At 55.3% G+C, this 14,495-nt stretch overlaps 6 protein-coding genes across 6 annotated transcripts; 1 reads left to right on the forward strand and 5 right to left on the reverse strand.

Annotated features, from left to right (window-relative positions):
• Nucleotides 1-507: 507 nt before the first annotated feature.
• Nucleotides 508-3,142, reverse strand: B0I36DRAFT_397093 (uncharacterized protein; the record flags this gene model as incomplete). The annotated part of the gene is made up of 4 exons (XM_046161568.1): nucleotides 508-1,599; nucleotides 1,761-1,807; nucleotides 1,844-2,646; nucleotides 2,722-3,142. The coding sequence occupies 4 exons, from the start codon at nucleotides 3,140-3,142 to the stop codon at nucleotides 579-581; spliced, it is 2,292 nt and encodes a 763-aa protein (XP_046006126.1). The 3' UTR covers nucleotides 508-578.
• Nucleotides 3,143-4,007: 865 nt separating this feature from the next.
• Nucleotides 4,008-4,475, reverse strand: B0I36DRAFT_337911 (uncharacterized protein). The gene is made up of 2 exons (XM_046155712.1): nucleotides 4,381-4,475; nucleotides 4,008-4,319 (listed from the first exon to the last, which is right to left on the reverse strand). Exons 1-2 carry the CDS (start codon nucleotides 4,431-4,433, stop codon nucleotides 4,109-4,111), a joined length of 264 nt encoding a protein of 87 aa, XP_046006127.1. The 5' UTR covers nucleotides 4,434-4,475; the 3' UTR covers nucleotides 4,008-4,108.
• Nucleotides 4,476-5,232: 757 nt separating this feature from the next.
• B0I36DRAFT_355285 (uncharacterized protein) lies at nucleotides 5,233-6,698 on the reverse strand (the record flags this gene model as incomplete). Its single annotated transcript, XM_046157425.1, has 4 exons — nucleotides 5,233-5,344; nucleotides 5,557-5,674; nucleotides 5,779-5,860; nucleotides 6,384-6,698. 4 exons carry the CDS (start codon nucleotides 6,696-6,698, stop codon nucleotides 5,233-5,235), a joined length of 627 nt encoding a protein of 208 aa, XP_046006128.1.
• An 85-nt stretch (nucleotides 6,699-6,783) lies between these two features.
• B0I36DRAFT_436155 (uncharacterized protein) lies at nucleotides 6,784-8,827 on the forward strand. The gene is given in 5 exon segments (XM_046162802.1): nucleotides 6,784-7,451; nucleotides 7,462-7,571; nucleotides 7,709-7,886; nucleotides 8,310-8,400; nucleotides 8,578-8,827. The coding sequence occupies 5 exon segments, from the start codon at nucleotides 7,230-7,232 to the stop codon at nucleotides 8,814-8,816; spliced, it is 840 nt and encodes a 279-aa protein (XP_046006129.1). The 5' UTR covers nucleotides 6,784-7,229; the 3' UTR covers nucleotides 8,817-8,827.
• A 2,748-nt stretch (nucleotides 8,828-11,575) lies between these two features.
• On the reverse strand, nucleotides 11,576-12,241 carry B0I36DRAFT_254879 (uncharacterized protein; the record flags this gene model as incomplete). The annotated part of the gene is made up of 1 exon (XM_046150845.1): nucleotides 11,576-12,241. One exon carries the CDS (start codon nucleotides 12,239-12,241, stop codon nucleotides 11,576-11,578), a length of 666 nt encoding a protein of 221 aa, XP_046006130.1.
• A 1,154-nt stretch (nucleotides 12,242-13,395) lies between these two features.
• B0I36DRAFT_355288 (uncharacterized protein) lies at nucleotides 13,396-14,307 on the reverse strand (the record flags this gene model as incomplete). The annotated part of the gene is made up of 1 exon (XM_046157426.1): nucleotides 13,396-14,307. The coding sequence occupies one exon, from the start codon at nucleotides 14,305-14,307 to the stop codon at nucleotides 13,396-13,398; it is 912 nt and encodes a 303-aa protein (XP_046006131.1).
• Nucleotides 14,308-14,495: the final 188 nt, after the last annotated feature.

Consider the following 14,495-nt stretch of genomic DNA (forward strand, 5'->3'; position numbering starts at 1 on the left):
CAGGCGACCACAGAATCTTAGGAACATGAGCCAGTCGTCGCACTACATCCGACTTCCTCGCACATAAGTCTACATCGGCTGTCTTGCTCCACCACATCCTCTCGACTTCTGCTCCGAAGGCCGAACACTTAGCTCCCATATTATGGCCTCGCCAGCGCCTTCTAGCACAGGCTTGAACGCAAAGTATGAAAGGTCCTCCTTCCCTAGATCTCCAGTTTACTGATCTTACCTTACGCGCAGTGGTAAGCAACAACGCAACATACCCAAGACAGGAAAGCAACATCAAAAGTGTGCTCCCAAAGGAGACGGGCAGCTGTACCCTTGCTACGTAGCTTGCGAGAAATGCTTGACCACCTCTGTGAAGACACCAACGTCTCCGTCGTTGAAGCACAAAATCGAGCGCGCTATTCCGATAATGATGAAACGAACATAGATGTCCACCAATCGTACTATCAAGCACTAACCGCATCCTTGTCATCGCCACATTGTCACCGTGAACTACTATCGCCACATCGTCAGCCAGGTGAAGTGTCGCAGAAAACCCGTGTGCCCCGTTTCCCCCCAGTCACAATGCCAAATCAGCCCTGGAAAGGGACCGGTGTCAACACAAGGCCGTACTCTCTTCCGTCCAGCCCACTCATTTGCAAGTCATCAAACGTCAAGTCCCTGGACCTGCTGGCCCTGCAAGCACCGTTTCCGCGGATGCGCTCAATAGTGTCCATGCGGGCCTTGGGCACCTCGCCCAGCGCCTTGATGTCGTCCGCCTTCATGTTGCGGCGGATCGAGGCGGCCTCGGTGATTTTGGCGACGCTGAGGATGTCGAGCGGGGCGAGCACGAGACCAAAGATGGCGAGGAAGTCGTTGCTGTCGGACTTGACAATGTCGTAGATGTCGAGGCCCGCGCCGCCTAGTGAGCCGACCAGGGCCATGATGCGGGCGACGTTGGCCAGTGAAGTGAAGGCGCCGACGACGGCGCCCATGACGGGCACGAAGAAGAAGATGGCGCTCAGGAAAGCCATGATGATCATCTCGCGCTTCTGTGCGTCAATCTTGTCGGCGAGCTCCTTGACCTTGCCCATCTGGGCGACGGCGTCCTCAACCATGACAATGGGCACAATCATGGCGTCCACAATGTCGTCTACGCTCCCGAAAAAGGTCTGTGCCTTGACGCCGTCGAGCACGTTGCTGATACCCGGTCCGATCTCGGTCAGGTTCTTGCGCGCGCCCTCGACGACGTCCTTTGGGTCGAGCACGTCCTCGCGGTCGTAGCCGTGGGGCACGGGGAAGTTGATGTCCCAGTTGCGCTTCTGGCATATCTCCTTGGAGTTGGTTGGGGCGCATGTCCAGTGGTGCACGTCGGTCCACCGGATGTTATCCTTGTCGATGCCGGTGCTCTTGTACAGGGCGCCGTAGAAGTCGTCCTGCTTGCCTGAGCGCAGCGTCCACCTGGTCGTCTGCGGCCAGTATCTGCCTGTCGGTCCGGTCCCGGACCGCATCGAGTAGTCAGGCGGGCAGGGCATGTCCATGTCCTTGTACCGGAACTCGTGTCCTGAGCAGATCACGTCTGGCTGGTTACAGATATTTCCAGCCCAGCCACAGCTATGCACTGTATTAGCATCAGTTGCGACTCAGAGAGGAGTACCTCAGAGGGAGACTGCAACCTCTGCCCTCGAAGTATGCTGGTGGTGGTGATGACGGTCCCACGATGTGAAGAGGTTACGGGTACGGGACAGGGTGAGAGAAATCAGGCATTTACTTACTCGAAATCCTCGCAATACCGGCAGTAGTTGTCAGGGGGGTTATTGTTCTTGCAGTGCTTGCAGCTGTCGATGGTCTCGGTGACCTTGCAGGTGAAGAAGTCCTTGCCGTTCTCGTACATGAAGTCCTCGACGGCCCGCTTGGATCCATCCACGACGACGTCCGCATATGTCTTGAAGCTGTCGTCATAGCCGCCACTAAGCAGCCTGTCGTAGCCTGTGAGCGCATCGGACAGGATCTTCTGCATGGCGTTGAGCATGTGCGCAGATCGGCAGTGCAACGGGATGCTCTTGATATTGTTCTCAACGTCCTCGAGCTTGTTGTATTTGCCCACGTCGGCACACTTGGGGAGCGGCGTCACGCCTTCCTCGTCCTCGCCGCTGAGCCCCTCGAGACTGTCCCCAGTGAACTTTTGCAGATCGACTGCCCAGTCGATGGTGCCCGCAAAGCCGAAGCCCTCCCAGTGCTTGCGGCGCGACAACTTGGTCTCGTCGCTCATGTACGCAACCCACTCGAACCGGTCGTACACCAGGAGGTCCGAATCGGATCGGGCGTCGTGCCAGCTCTTGACGGTGCCGTACGTCTTGCGGATGTTGTCAATCTCGGCGTTGGAGATGTATCCTCGCGTCACGGTGCACCGGCCCGGCGCAGCCTCCGAGTTGAGCCGGTCGCCCGTGTACTTGCACATGGGCCCGTCGCAACCGGCCTTGGCCATGCGGAACGACCGACCGTAACTGGACTCGCCGACAAAGATCTTGGACGGGGACACGCCGGCCTTGGTAATCATCGACAGCACCTGCGTTGTCTCGGTCATGTTGATGTGGGAGCGCAGACAGTTGCCGTCGGGGCAGCCGTCCGCCGACCACTTGTTGCCAGCATCCCATTGGCCTGGATTTTGCGAGTATTAGTTAGCCAACGGGCTCTCAGGGTCAGTTCTTAACAGGGAATCCGCCGAGTTCTTACCGTGAAGATCGTAGGTCATGTACACAATGTAGTCGAGGAATTTGACCATCTCCTTGATAGGGAACTGTTTCAGATACCAGTAGCTAGCAGGCGCAGCGATCGAGAGCGACTTCCCGCCAAGCTTGCCCTTGATGAGCTGCAGGAACTTGAGATAGTTTGGCCCATCCGTGGGAAGGCCTGGGAAGTCGGTATCGGGGGCCTGCGGAGCAAGATATGCAAAAGTCAGCTTTCCATGATCAGAAGTGGACAGGCGACTGCGGACCGGCAATGTAGCAGCGCCACCTACGACATTCTGCGCCAGGCAATGTTGCCTGCTAACCGCGACACTTTTGCCAACAATGTCGTCAAGTTCTTGAAGGACGAGAGTCTGGACGGCGTAGACTTTGATTGGGAATATCCTGGTGTAAGTGCATCGTTGCATGAGCCTTGACAGATTGTTTTGTCGTTCGGAATAGAGGAAGGGCGGAAAATGCGAAGCCAAAGGAGACAGCCAAGAATCAACTGATGATCTTGTGATAGCTGTCAAGAGGGATCAAAGGGATAATCCAGGCACGTCAGGACTCCCAGGTCTAGCTGGCACAGGCGGGGAGGTCCCGGTATGGCCGACATTCGCAAAGGAAGGTCGCTTCGATCGCGGTATGGTTGAGCTTGTATATGCTGGTGAAGAAGTGATGGACAGCATCCTTGCACCGAATATTTCCGTAAGGGCGCGAGCGGGTAAAGATGCCCTATCCTCTTGTGCGAATGGACGAGGGGAAGGCCGGGTAGATGATGAGGGCGCGGAAGGGCAGAGCCAAACCGGTGCGACGAGAGGGAGGTTGAGCGTGCTGTCGAGATGATCAAGTCGATCGCCTAACAAAGGCGGGGAGAAAACGCGGTCAGTCACGCCGCTTTTGGCACTTATGCAACGTGATTCGATGGCGCGTGGTCGAAGAAACTCCGCGGAGCGCAAGAGAGGTCGAGATTTGTTGTCTGTCAAATGGAGTGGGGGAGGAATAATGGCCGAGATTGCAGAGCCCAGCTCGATCGCTTGGTTCTGTCTGCCGCTGGTACAGTGGCCAAGTCGTTCAGCACTTGGATATGGTCACGCAGACACCAAAATGTTCCGTCTGCAGATACGTGAGCGAACAAACAGGAGAGACGTCATGAAGCTTGCCTGTGACAGGTTCGTGTCAGGCCTTATCCTGGGCAAGCAACCTTTCTCGTGGTCTCCCAAGGATATTTGCATCCATGGGCAGGATCGAGCTTTACATTGCAGTCACCAATATGTCGGATGTCTTGATACTGCGTTCTGAGGTGTTTATTGTTCATACATGGCATGCGGAATTGTGCCAGGAACCGACACCGGACCCTAATCTGACGAGAGGGACGGCCTGCCAGAATATTCTCACAGCACGCTTGCCGTTGTGGTACAAGCACAGAAAACGAGGGGTAAAGTCTCCAACGCAGGGCATATGATCCAAGCCCGAGATTCATGATCTTGACAGGTTTCGGACCAGGGCAAGAGGAACATGGCGGCTGAGTGCGGCCTTGTGTGCGTGATGGATGCAATTGGGTCGGCATAGCAGGCGGCAAGGGTGGGGAGGTTTCTCCATTGGCTAGAATCGAAACAGTCAGATCTCTAGGCAGGTGCTCAGATCGAACGGCAGTGTTACTTACTCGTGGGAGGTACCGAAAACGCTTGTTAAAATGATGCGCTGCTTGCGCGGCATGCATGGAACGTGGAGATGACAAGGATCTGATGCATGACATTTGCAAGCAGACTTGAGTCCGCACATTAGCCCTTCGCTTGGCAACCCGCAACAGCATCAAATTCCTGCAGAGAGCACGCCCAAGAAAATACGTAGTAGAGCTGCTTGGAGCTTTCCTGAACTGTCACCAAGCTGCCTTGCCTCCCACAGATGGATACAAGGAAAATGTATGTGCTCAACGCATGTGTCCGGGAACGGCTGCTCTGTCGTCGTACCCTGTGTGGTGATGATGGCAGCGACTAGGCGCAGGGGCGGGCAGGATAAATTCGGCGCTTTTGTATCGTTGCGTTATCTTGAGAGGCGCCGGCATATACATCTCGGGCTGGACCGGGTGTGGCGGGTTCGATGGAAAATGGTGCTTTGCCTTTTTGGCAGGCAAGTCTCCTCAGAAGTATCCCGTTTTACCAAGCATAGCCTATGCACCGGGTTGGACAACAACCTGTGGTCCAGAAGCCATCGAGCGTAGCAAGACAGGGGCAACAGATTCGTATGGTGGTTGGCTTGGGGATGAGGCCGATGAGGAAATATCATGTCCGAGATCAAGTTGTTCGCCCACAATGCGAGCCGGCCATCGGGGCTAGAGCACCATCGTGTTTCCCACAACGTGCTTCTACAACCCTGACGACTCGCGGCCCTTGGAAGATATCCAATGGCCAGGATATGGGGGACGGCATGGATGTCAACTGGTCGCTGGTTAGACAGGAACGCATAAGACAGACTTTGTACTCGAGCTTGAGGTACGTGAAGTGAATGAGATTCTTTATGACGCCAACCATCGGCGAGCCAGCAAGCCCTGGCTCTCCTCTTCCGCCCGAGAGACGTGCAGCTCGTGGTGGTTGGTCAGAACGTGGCTCCATGCACGACCACAAGATCTACATAAATGTCTGAAGATCTCAAGCACTTGGCCAAGACGACCTCAGTTCTAAACCGCTACTCAACCACGATGGCGAAGACCTTGAGCAGATGCACAAATTCCAGACGGCCAAAGGCAGAGGACATCGAGGAAGACGCGCCTCCATCTTCGGCTCCTGTAGGGGTTGGCACACCTCAACATCATGGCTCTTCGTACAGAGGCGACAAATACCTGCCCGCTGTGGAAAGAGCTCCGAGCTGGCGTGGATTCATATCACAATTAAGATTTCGCAGCTCCAGGAGAGCGCCATACTGATGGTCTGGCTCAGTCGGCAGGTTGAAGGGGTACACTGCAGTGTGCCAGCAGGTCAAGCTGTGTTTGATGGTGTCTGTACTATTGATTGCCAAGGATCGGGCAGATCTCAGTCGCTAAGGGCCTCGGCCTCCCACATACTACCCCCATCATAAGTGTCTTCGTCCCGAAGCAGCAGAACGATACGCTGTTCGACCTTCAAGACAGCTAAGTCTTCCGAGAGCTGTGTTATTGTCATGACAGTAGTGTCCGGCGCCATTGCCGTCGATGATGCGTGGTGACGTGCGGAAGCGTCTTGTCATGAGGTCTACAATCTTGACGACTGATGCGCAGGCTCGCTGGCGAGCCTTCGGCATGGTGCTGCAGTCCATGATCCTATCCAGTGGCCCAAGGCTGGTCTGGACGGAGACAGGGCGATGGAGTTCGATCAGCGAATGGTGGCGTGACTCGAGCGAGCTCCCTTCAACTGTCTCTAGTCCTTTTTCGCCTCAGAGCGTGCGGTGGCTGGGAAGTGTGTTCTGCTCGGAAAGTGCTCGTGGAAGGTATTTTCGCACAACCGAATAATGCATCAGCATGATCAGCTCCGTGGGCTCAGAAACACCCGTGTCCCCCACAAGTTTGATCGCCGCTGGCGGCAGCTGTACATTGAGGTTTGCACGATATCTACATTGTGGGGAGCCGTTCGCATCATTAGCACACTGCAATCCTCGTGCAGGGCATGAAATCGCCTCAGGGAACTGACGTACTGGATTGGTAAGGGGTATGGCATGTGAACCCGAACCCAGGCCCCAAATGCCGCGGTCACTCGCGCGATCGTCTGCCTCACCCTTCCCGGCTTCTGTGACCTGAGGAAGGATGCCATCGTGAACCATCGCTACGTTGGTGATGTCGTGCATTGTGGGTTCCCGGCTGTCCTCGCCGCCCCTGGGTCCGCAAGCACTGCCATGATCGCCGCCAATAGCCTCGTGCGAATGATGGCGGAGGTTATCGCGCCTTGAGGTTCCCCGGCAGCTCTCATCTAAGAGGCCAGACTCAGCGTTATGGTTGTTGTCGATGTCCATTGTGGTCGCAAGCTCCTCGCTAACGATTATGGTTGTTGTCGATGTCCATTGTGGTCGCAAGCTCCTCGCTAACGAGACTGCTGGGCGCAGGCAGTCTTGTTAGGCGTGGTCCTCGTCGCTGGATCCTCGACCCCGTCCTCGGCATGGGCGTCCCATTGACCTGTTCGCCCATGGTGGTGCTTGTACCATTCGAGATGTGATTCACTCCGGTGTTCTCGTGTTCCCTGCCGCCATCACGACACTCGTCCCCAACACTCTGCTCGTGCTCATCACTGTCTTTCTGAACTTCATGGAGAGTAGTCGGTAGCGCAGTGTAACTCTGGGCATGCTCGACAACTCCAGTGTCGTTCCGGCAATCGTGACTGCTGTTGATAGAAGCTCCAGGGCAGCGATACTAGACAAAGCCACGGGGGCATTCTCTAGTCCCTCTGGTCCCTCTGGGCCTTAGCCAGGCAGTGCTCTGTCCCCGTCTTTCTCTGGTCGGAGCAGCAGTTGTCCAGCTGCGGTGTGTGCAGCCAGCTCATTGGCCGCATGGTTTGTGATGTGGCGGACGTCTCCGACGGCTGGGGATTCGATGGGTTGCTGGTCGATGTCGACTCGTTGGACGAGCCCGACGCGGTAGCGGGTCTCGGCTGTGGCCCCGTAACGACGGAGGCTTTCGTTGAATGCGCTACGCGGGACTCCGTCATGACCACTTCAACTGTCGCCTCTGTGTTCGATCATGGTTTCGAGCAGGAGTTCGCTTGTTGTCTTGTGAGTGCAGAAACCTGCCGTGTTTGGTGTTGCCCACGAGGTTTCGCCTGTCGCATCGACATCTGCGGCCGAGCAGGGAGAGCGTCGCGCCGACTCTCGCTGTGCTGTGGGCAGGAAGAGGTTAGTTGTAGCCGTGACACCTGTCATGAAGCCAAGACTAGAATGATACCTGCGTGGGGGACCATACACCAGACCACTACCCTGAGGCTTTTCCTCGGTTGTGATGTTCGATGCGATGTCGTATCATTCGCGGATAGCCGCTCAGTGAGGTGCGACGAGCGATCTGACGCGGACCCGTTCCGAGTGAGGAATTGCGCTTCTCGTAGTGCAACAAGCTACCGCTGCAGCGTCGCCTCAGTGAATGCGAATGGTAGCTCCAGTTCGATGAGTGCATCGGTTGTCGCGGAAGCGTGTTTGCTGCAGTCTGCCGACAGGGTATGTGGCCCATGCAGACACGCCTCTGGCGCGCTATCAAACTGACCGGCCGGAGACTGGAGTTCAACGTGTATGCTGATTGTGTTGTGGTCATGTGGAATCTAGGCCCGTGAGTTGTGGTGAAGCAGGTCGGCTAAGAGCACGGCGTTCAGGTCGACGCATGAAGGCAGACTCGGGAGTGTTGGTGCGCTGAGACCCCCGAGTGTCAGCCAGCCTGCTTCATTTCAGCCCCACAACAAAAGACCCTGTGTATCGGGTATGCACCATGCTTTTCCTCGCACGCACAACTTGATTTGGCGAGATGGAAAAATAAGCACTATGCGCCACATGGTATGTGACCCTGGTTGGGGGTTGGGGACGGCAGCTAGCGTCTGCGTTGGTGCAGAGCGGGATCGCACGATACTTGCATGCACAATTCATTAGTGGGACAGCTGTGCAGATGTCAGTACTTTCACTAGCCACGGCTTGTCAGGGCGGCACGATCCTTCTCACAGTGCACAAGCGAGGGAGCGAGGTACGCTCCTCGTGCGGGGGTAGTCATCGTGTTCAGGCGATACTTCCTCCACTCAGTTGCCTCGCTGCCTCCTCGCCCTTGGAGGAGGGAGCCGAGAGTGTGTACTGGGCCTCCATGTCTGTGATGTGCGCACTGGAGATGGCAGCGACCAGTATCTACTGATAATTGTTCTCTCAGGCGGTCATTTACGGAACGAAATCCAAAAGTTCATTTCCAATCCTGTTACTTATGAAGCGTGCAGGCTTGAGAATCTTGTTTTAGCTCTCGAGATCATCGCACTCCACGGCGGTCATGCCTGGGGAACTGTGCCCGCTCGTCCTGTAAAGGCAATTTCTGAAATCGAGAGCGGCAGCCTCCAGTCGCACGGCACCCCAACCTGGGGAGCTGGTCCAAAGGTGGAGACCCTACCCGATTAGGAAAGCATCATGACACCGAACAGAAGCTCATCATTCCTTCCTATTCGGGACGGGCTGAAGCAAGGCTTCCATATCTGCAACAGCACAGCTTCAAGTGAGATCTACTTCCAAGCGTATGCGCGGCGCGTGCAAGAGAATGCCGATGCTCACAGTGTACAACATTGAGGACCGCCGCATTGAGCGACATGACCAGACGTGCGAGTGTGACACAGGCGCTGCAAGAGCTTCTCATGGACTGGCAGGCAGCTGCGGAGGCTCTCTGTTCAGTGACCTACGGCGCCATCAGCGTCTTCTTCATGACACTGTAGGTATGAGTGGAGCTTTTCAACCCTGGAGGCGGGTAGGTTGGGAGGTCTACGGCAGCAGAGCGGGTTACTTTCGAGAGGTCTCGCGGTCACACCACAGCTGTGCTGGTGACCAGCCCAGGACTCTGCCAATCGATGATAGCCTCCGCCACATCTTCGTGCGGACTGCTCGACGCCAGTTTGGTGTAGTTCTCCTACTGACGTACCAGCCGCAAGATTTGGCCGGCCGACCGAGGCGCAATGCTGATTGAGACATTGTCGTCGTCCAGGTATGTTTATGACAGGCATAATCAGCTGCATGTAAGAGGGCTCATAAGGTAAAAGATAAAGGGCAAGCCTTCTCCTGGTACTGACCAGCTCGGTGCAATGAAATGTTCCTCTCCTCCCTGTCTAGTCTAAATTATCCCCAACTCAGGTCGGGAACAGTGCTAAAAACGTGGACAATACGAATGCGTGCCATATTGACCCTCCAGAAGCCATATTGGAGTTCCCGTCAGTGCATCGCACCAGCGCAAGTTGCGATCGCCACGTCGATTATCACGGTTATTCATCCAGCGCATGCTCATTATCTACCAGTCCGGCCCGTCGCGCTTCGTTTCTCCATACGTCCGCCCCGAAGTGCTCGATAATATAATCTCTCGCACACTCTCGCGCGTCGGCATCGAGCGACTCCAATGGCACATCGCTAGCTGGCCAAGTTGCTACCAATCCCCGCTGCTGACTGAGCTGCAACTGTGAGACCGTGTGGAGTTCTGAGTAATTATCTGAAGAATCTTCACACCTAAACATCTCGCTAGCCTGGTCAAAATACCACTGCCATTGCTCACCTAGGTGTCTCGATACCCAACGCTGCAGCCCTTCCCAAGTGTCATCGACAAAAAAGGACCGCAGGGTAAGCGAGGTGTCAGCCCATTCGACAGTGATGATGATGTTGTCTGACGTCTGATCTTTGCGAAAGGATAGGTCACGGACTGGATAGTCGGAACCCTCAGGCAGCGCAACCTGGTACCTGAAAGACTCTGGGGGAATTTCAAGCGAACGAGCTTCGGCATCGGGCTGGGCGAGCTCAGGCCGTTGTGTGCCGTCCTTTTTGAGGTGAATGCTGGGGACATCTATCAAGCGCGCTCGCTTCTGGGGTCGGCTATTGCTCAACGTGTCTATGCCGAGGTGGCCCCGACGTCCCGACTTTCGTGTTTGCTGGGGCTGGAGCCCGAGAGGCTCCCTCATCGGCCGCAAACAGGACTGCTCAAGCTGTGCGTGATCGTGCTCTTCTTCGGTGGATGCCATTGTTGAGGTAATCGACTTTTGTGTCAACGTGGATGGAAGATCGAAGGGCGGACTGGAATGTCGATGATTGCCTGACAGTTTGTCGGACCATAGCACCGTCTTGCTGTGTTGTGCCACTGGAGTACCTGGCCTTGACGACCCTTCCACTTCTCCATAGCAAGGATATACATCTGTGTACCTCTGGAGCTTTGGTGGACGTTGGCGGCTGTTAACAGTTCGACGCCGGTTGCGGGAGGTTTGAGCCGTCATAATACCTGCTGCCATTTGAGTACAGGCCCTCCGTCCAAGGACATCGTGCTGCGGGCCATCGTGAACATACCGGTCATAGTGAAAGCGATCCGCTCGGACTTGACATTTGGAGCAGCTTGGAGTCCGTCGTGTTTGGTCGGTCATGGAGTGCTTTGGGCTCGATTCCATTGTCCTGTGTAGGGTAATCGAGGAGGGAAGAGCCGTCTGATTAAGTACGATGCTGAGCTAGAGTTATGCTCCATAAGTCGCTCTTCTTGCCTGACTGGCAGCTTGAAAGCGAACTGGGCGAAGCTCATCCGCAACCCGGCGTCGGTCGTCACTGATTTCCCCAGGCTGGAAGAGCCACTTTTGGAGCCGGTGCAATTCTTACAGCCTGTCCAATGACAAGGCTACTGGGGCACCAGGACTTCCTTCATTGAGGCATCCCAGTGGACTGCAACTACTCTTGACTAAGCGACTGCGAAACTGGGGAGACTTTTTGCCGGGCTTCCTTATTCAGCGTCAGTCTGGTAAAGACAGCTCTCACTTTGGTGGCATGAGTCGTAAGAGGCATCTTCAAGGTTCAGTCAGGAGCACAAGTCATTTCCGCTTGAGCAAGTGTTTTGTCTCTAATGAAACTCAGAGCACACAAGGGACTATTGTGTGCCATGAGAACGATGCACTGCGCGGTGGAACAAGGCTTATTATATCACTGGAAGCTAAATGTAAACGAAGAAAACAAACAGACCAGTATGAGATGACGGCTTGTTTGTGTCTCAGTACGACCACCACTCCACAGGGCAAATCAACATATCCAAGACCAGAGATGAAGCGGGGAGTGATAAGGGAATCTGCGGTCGAAAGGCGACACGAGGACGTCAGGGCCATGAGGAAAGCCAGGTCTTGACACTGCGATCAGCAAGAAATGCTTGACTTGTCTTAAGGAGGCGACTCCTTGCCAGTACCATAGTCGATGTTCTTGAAGCCCTGACCGGTGAACGTGACTGGAACACCAAGCTGATGCTGGCAAGACGGCTGGTTACTAACGGTGGGCGGAGGAAGAGTGCACAGCTCATCGTAGCCCCACTTGCAAGCTGGGTCGAGGATGTTATACAAGGCATAGTTATTTGCTACCCAGGTGTTGCTAGTACAGCTGGCGACGTAGTTCATAGCGTTTGCCGCCGTCAGAGGTAGCTTGCCGCCGGCGACGGACAAGAGATCAGCACACTGGGACATAGGGACATCCTCCCAGGTCGCACTGACGCCGCCGCCGTAGACCGGATTCTGCTTCGCACCCTGCCCGGTAACGAGGTAGTTCCACGCGTCATAGGAGATATCATAGGCGCCGCCAGACTGGTCGACCTTCAATAGGGTCACTGAACGGCCATTAGCGGTCACCCTAACGCAGAGGTTATCGCAAGACACGGACGACGGCCAGTAAGCGACGCGGTTAGTATTGATCTTGCAGCCAAGGACGCCGACCGAGGAAGAGTAGCGGTCGTGGGGAGTGACTGAGATCGAGCCGCCACGACGAGCGAGCTCGAGCATGGTGTATGCGGAGACAGCAGAGGCGGTGCCGAGAAGTGAAACATGGCTGAGCTGCATCTTGATCGTGGATAGCAGGTAATGGGGGTATATTCAGTGAAATAAAAGGAGTGTGGTGTCGTCGAGACAAGGTGATTTTTACAAAGGAGTGTTTGTCAACGAGTCAGGTCTCACGGCGCGCACTGTTGATCAGTGAGTGACTGAAGAGCCTGGAAGGAGGAATGAGCCTGTGTCTAAATAAGACCGGTAAGTAACCTCTGTTGCGTCAGAAGTCTCGCCAGCTGTAACTATCGATAACCAGTGGATATGGCTGGATGCCAACAACTAGTGACGAGCAAAATGGCAACTATCGCTGCCTGACCAGCAGTAGGGCCACCAGCACACGTCGCTTGGGAATCCGCGAGGTGAAGACCCTTCCGGCCCAATACGCGCCCGGGGAAGAGTGCATACCAGTCTGACTAATGATGCACTCCGGGGCCACAGCCACTTCTGGATCTTTGGGGTTCTGCTGCGGAGGTTGGGTAAAGTTGTCCCGTTCCGAGGCATTGGCGCTGCCCGTCATGTGGCTTCACAATTTTGTACGAGATCAGCAGGGCCAGATGCCGTCATGCACGAATTAAAGTGAGTCTATCGCGACAGCGTGATGGCGGCGACACCCTTGGCCTCACCTCCTGGTGGCATGATAAACAGGGCGTTGAGAGCGAGAGCTGGAGAGCTTGGATCTATGCTCACACGGACAGGTGGAACCTTCTAGGTGCTCTAGCAGGCTGATCATTAACGTCAAGCTGGATGGACCCCGTTGAGAGCTGCTCGTTTCCTCTTGCTGCGCAACTTCAGTGGCACGCAATCTCGTGGGAATCTCCACGGGTGTACATCATGTCAGTTTCACACTCGAACAACTCACAAGGCTTCTACAGCGAAGGTTAACGAGAAAATTGTAAAACTATATCCCTGTTTACCCATCGCGAGATTACTCCAGCATCGTCAAGCTGGAGAATTGCTACGCATCCCAAAGGGAACGAAAGGAAGAAATGGTTACGATTCCGTTGGTGGTCTACAAGCTTTGAGAGTAGAGGAAATCACGATTGTCTCTCCGCCAACCATATGCCTACACACTCGCATTATCCAGTCCAGCACGTCGTGACTCGGATCTCCATACCTCGTCTCCAAACTTGTTGATGATCTGCCGCTTCGCAGAGTCGAGCGCCACCTCATCAAGCAACGACAACTGAAACATCACTGTCTGGCCAACTTGCGACAAGTATCAGCTGATCATCCTGCATGCTAAGCTCCAACTCTGAGACCATATGGTATTCGAATGAGGTTTGATCTTCGGACCCAGGCAGCTGATTCTCGCCATCCGTGTGCATCCAAGTAGTTCCGAATTTCTGCAATAGACGGTTGTTGAGCTCTTCCCACGCACCCTTAACGTGGAAATTGTCGACTAAAAGTCTAGTCTTTTCCCAGCTAATGGTGATAATCACGCCGCCTGTCTCGGAGTCCTGCCGACAATCAAGTTTTCGGACCGGATAACTCTGCTCAGGAGAAAACCTGACGTGGAAAGGGAAAGGCTCCGATAGTACCTTGCTACTGCGTCGCAGACGCTCGACACTTGTAGTTGCACACGTTCCAGTGGCGGGGCCCAAGTCACTCGTCGAGCGTGCCGGCTTTTGCCTATCGTCAGGTCCTGGGACTTCCAGAGTGGGAGTGGTGACGTGCCGCAGGGGACCTGCTGTACATGGCTTTCGTGCAGAGGCGCGCCCCGACAGCTGCGCTTGCGAGCAGCTGTCTTCCTCTGTGATGGAGGACAGGGCCGAGGTGTTTAGACCACCCGGTGGCGGAGCGAATGGTGAATAGGCAGCTTCCTGGCTGCTCGAGGACGCCGCTGCCTCGTGTTGTTTTACAGCGTGCCTGACTCTCAAGGGCCTGTTCTTGCCTTCATGTAGATGATCGCAAACTTCCCGCTTCAGAACGGTAGGCTCTCTGCCGAAACCCGGACGAGGCTGGCGGATAGTCTCCGTCGCGCTGACATATTTTTTCGGTAGTACGCCGGGCCCCAAATCGAGGATGCTAGGTTGGCGCCGCAAAATCCTCGCCATGGCTCCAGTGCCTTTCTCAGGGTGCATCTTGGGGCAGTCCGACTTCTGTTGTGCTTAGGTAAACAGAGGGTATGATGGACGTAGTCCAGGTGTCCCAGGCGGGGTGGTTGAGAATGGCGTCGTCGACTTATGGAAGAGCCGGTGGCAGAAGAGGCGGCTTCGTGAAACTCGGAGAAAGCCTCGAGTTCATAGTTCACACTATGGGCTGTGCTGCT

The sequence above is a fragment of the Microdochium trichocladiopsis genome, assembly GCF_020744255.1.
Source record: "Microdochium trichocladiopsis strain MPI-CAGE-CH-0230 chromosome Unknown B0I36scaffold_12, whole genome shotgun sequence".
Classification (NCBI taxonomy): Eukaryota; Fungi; Ascomycota; class Sordariomycetes; order Xylariales; family Microdochiaceae; genus Microdochium; species Microdochium trichocladiopsis.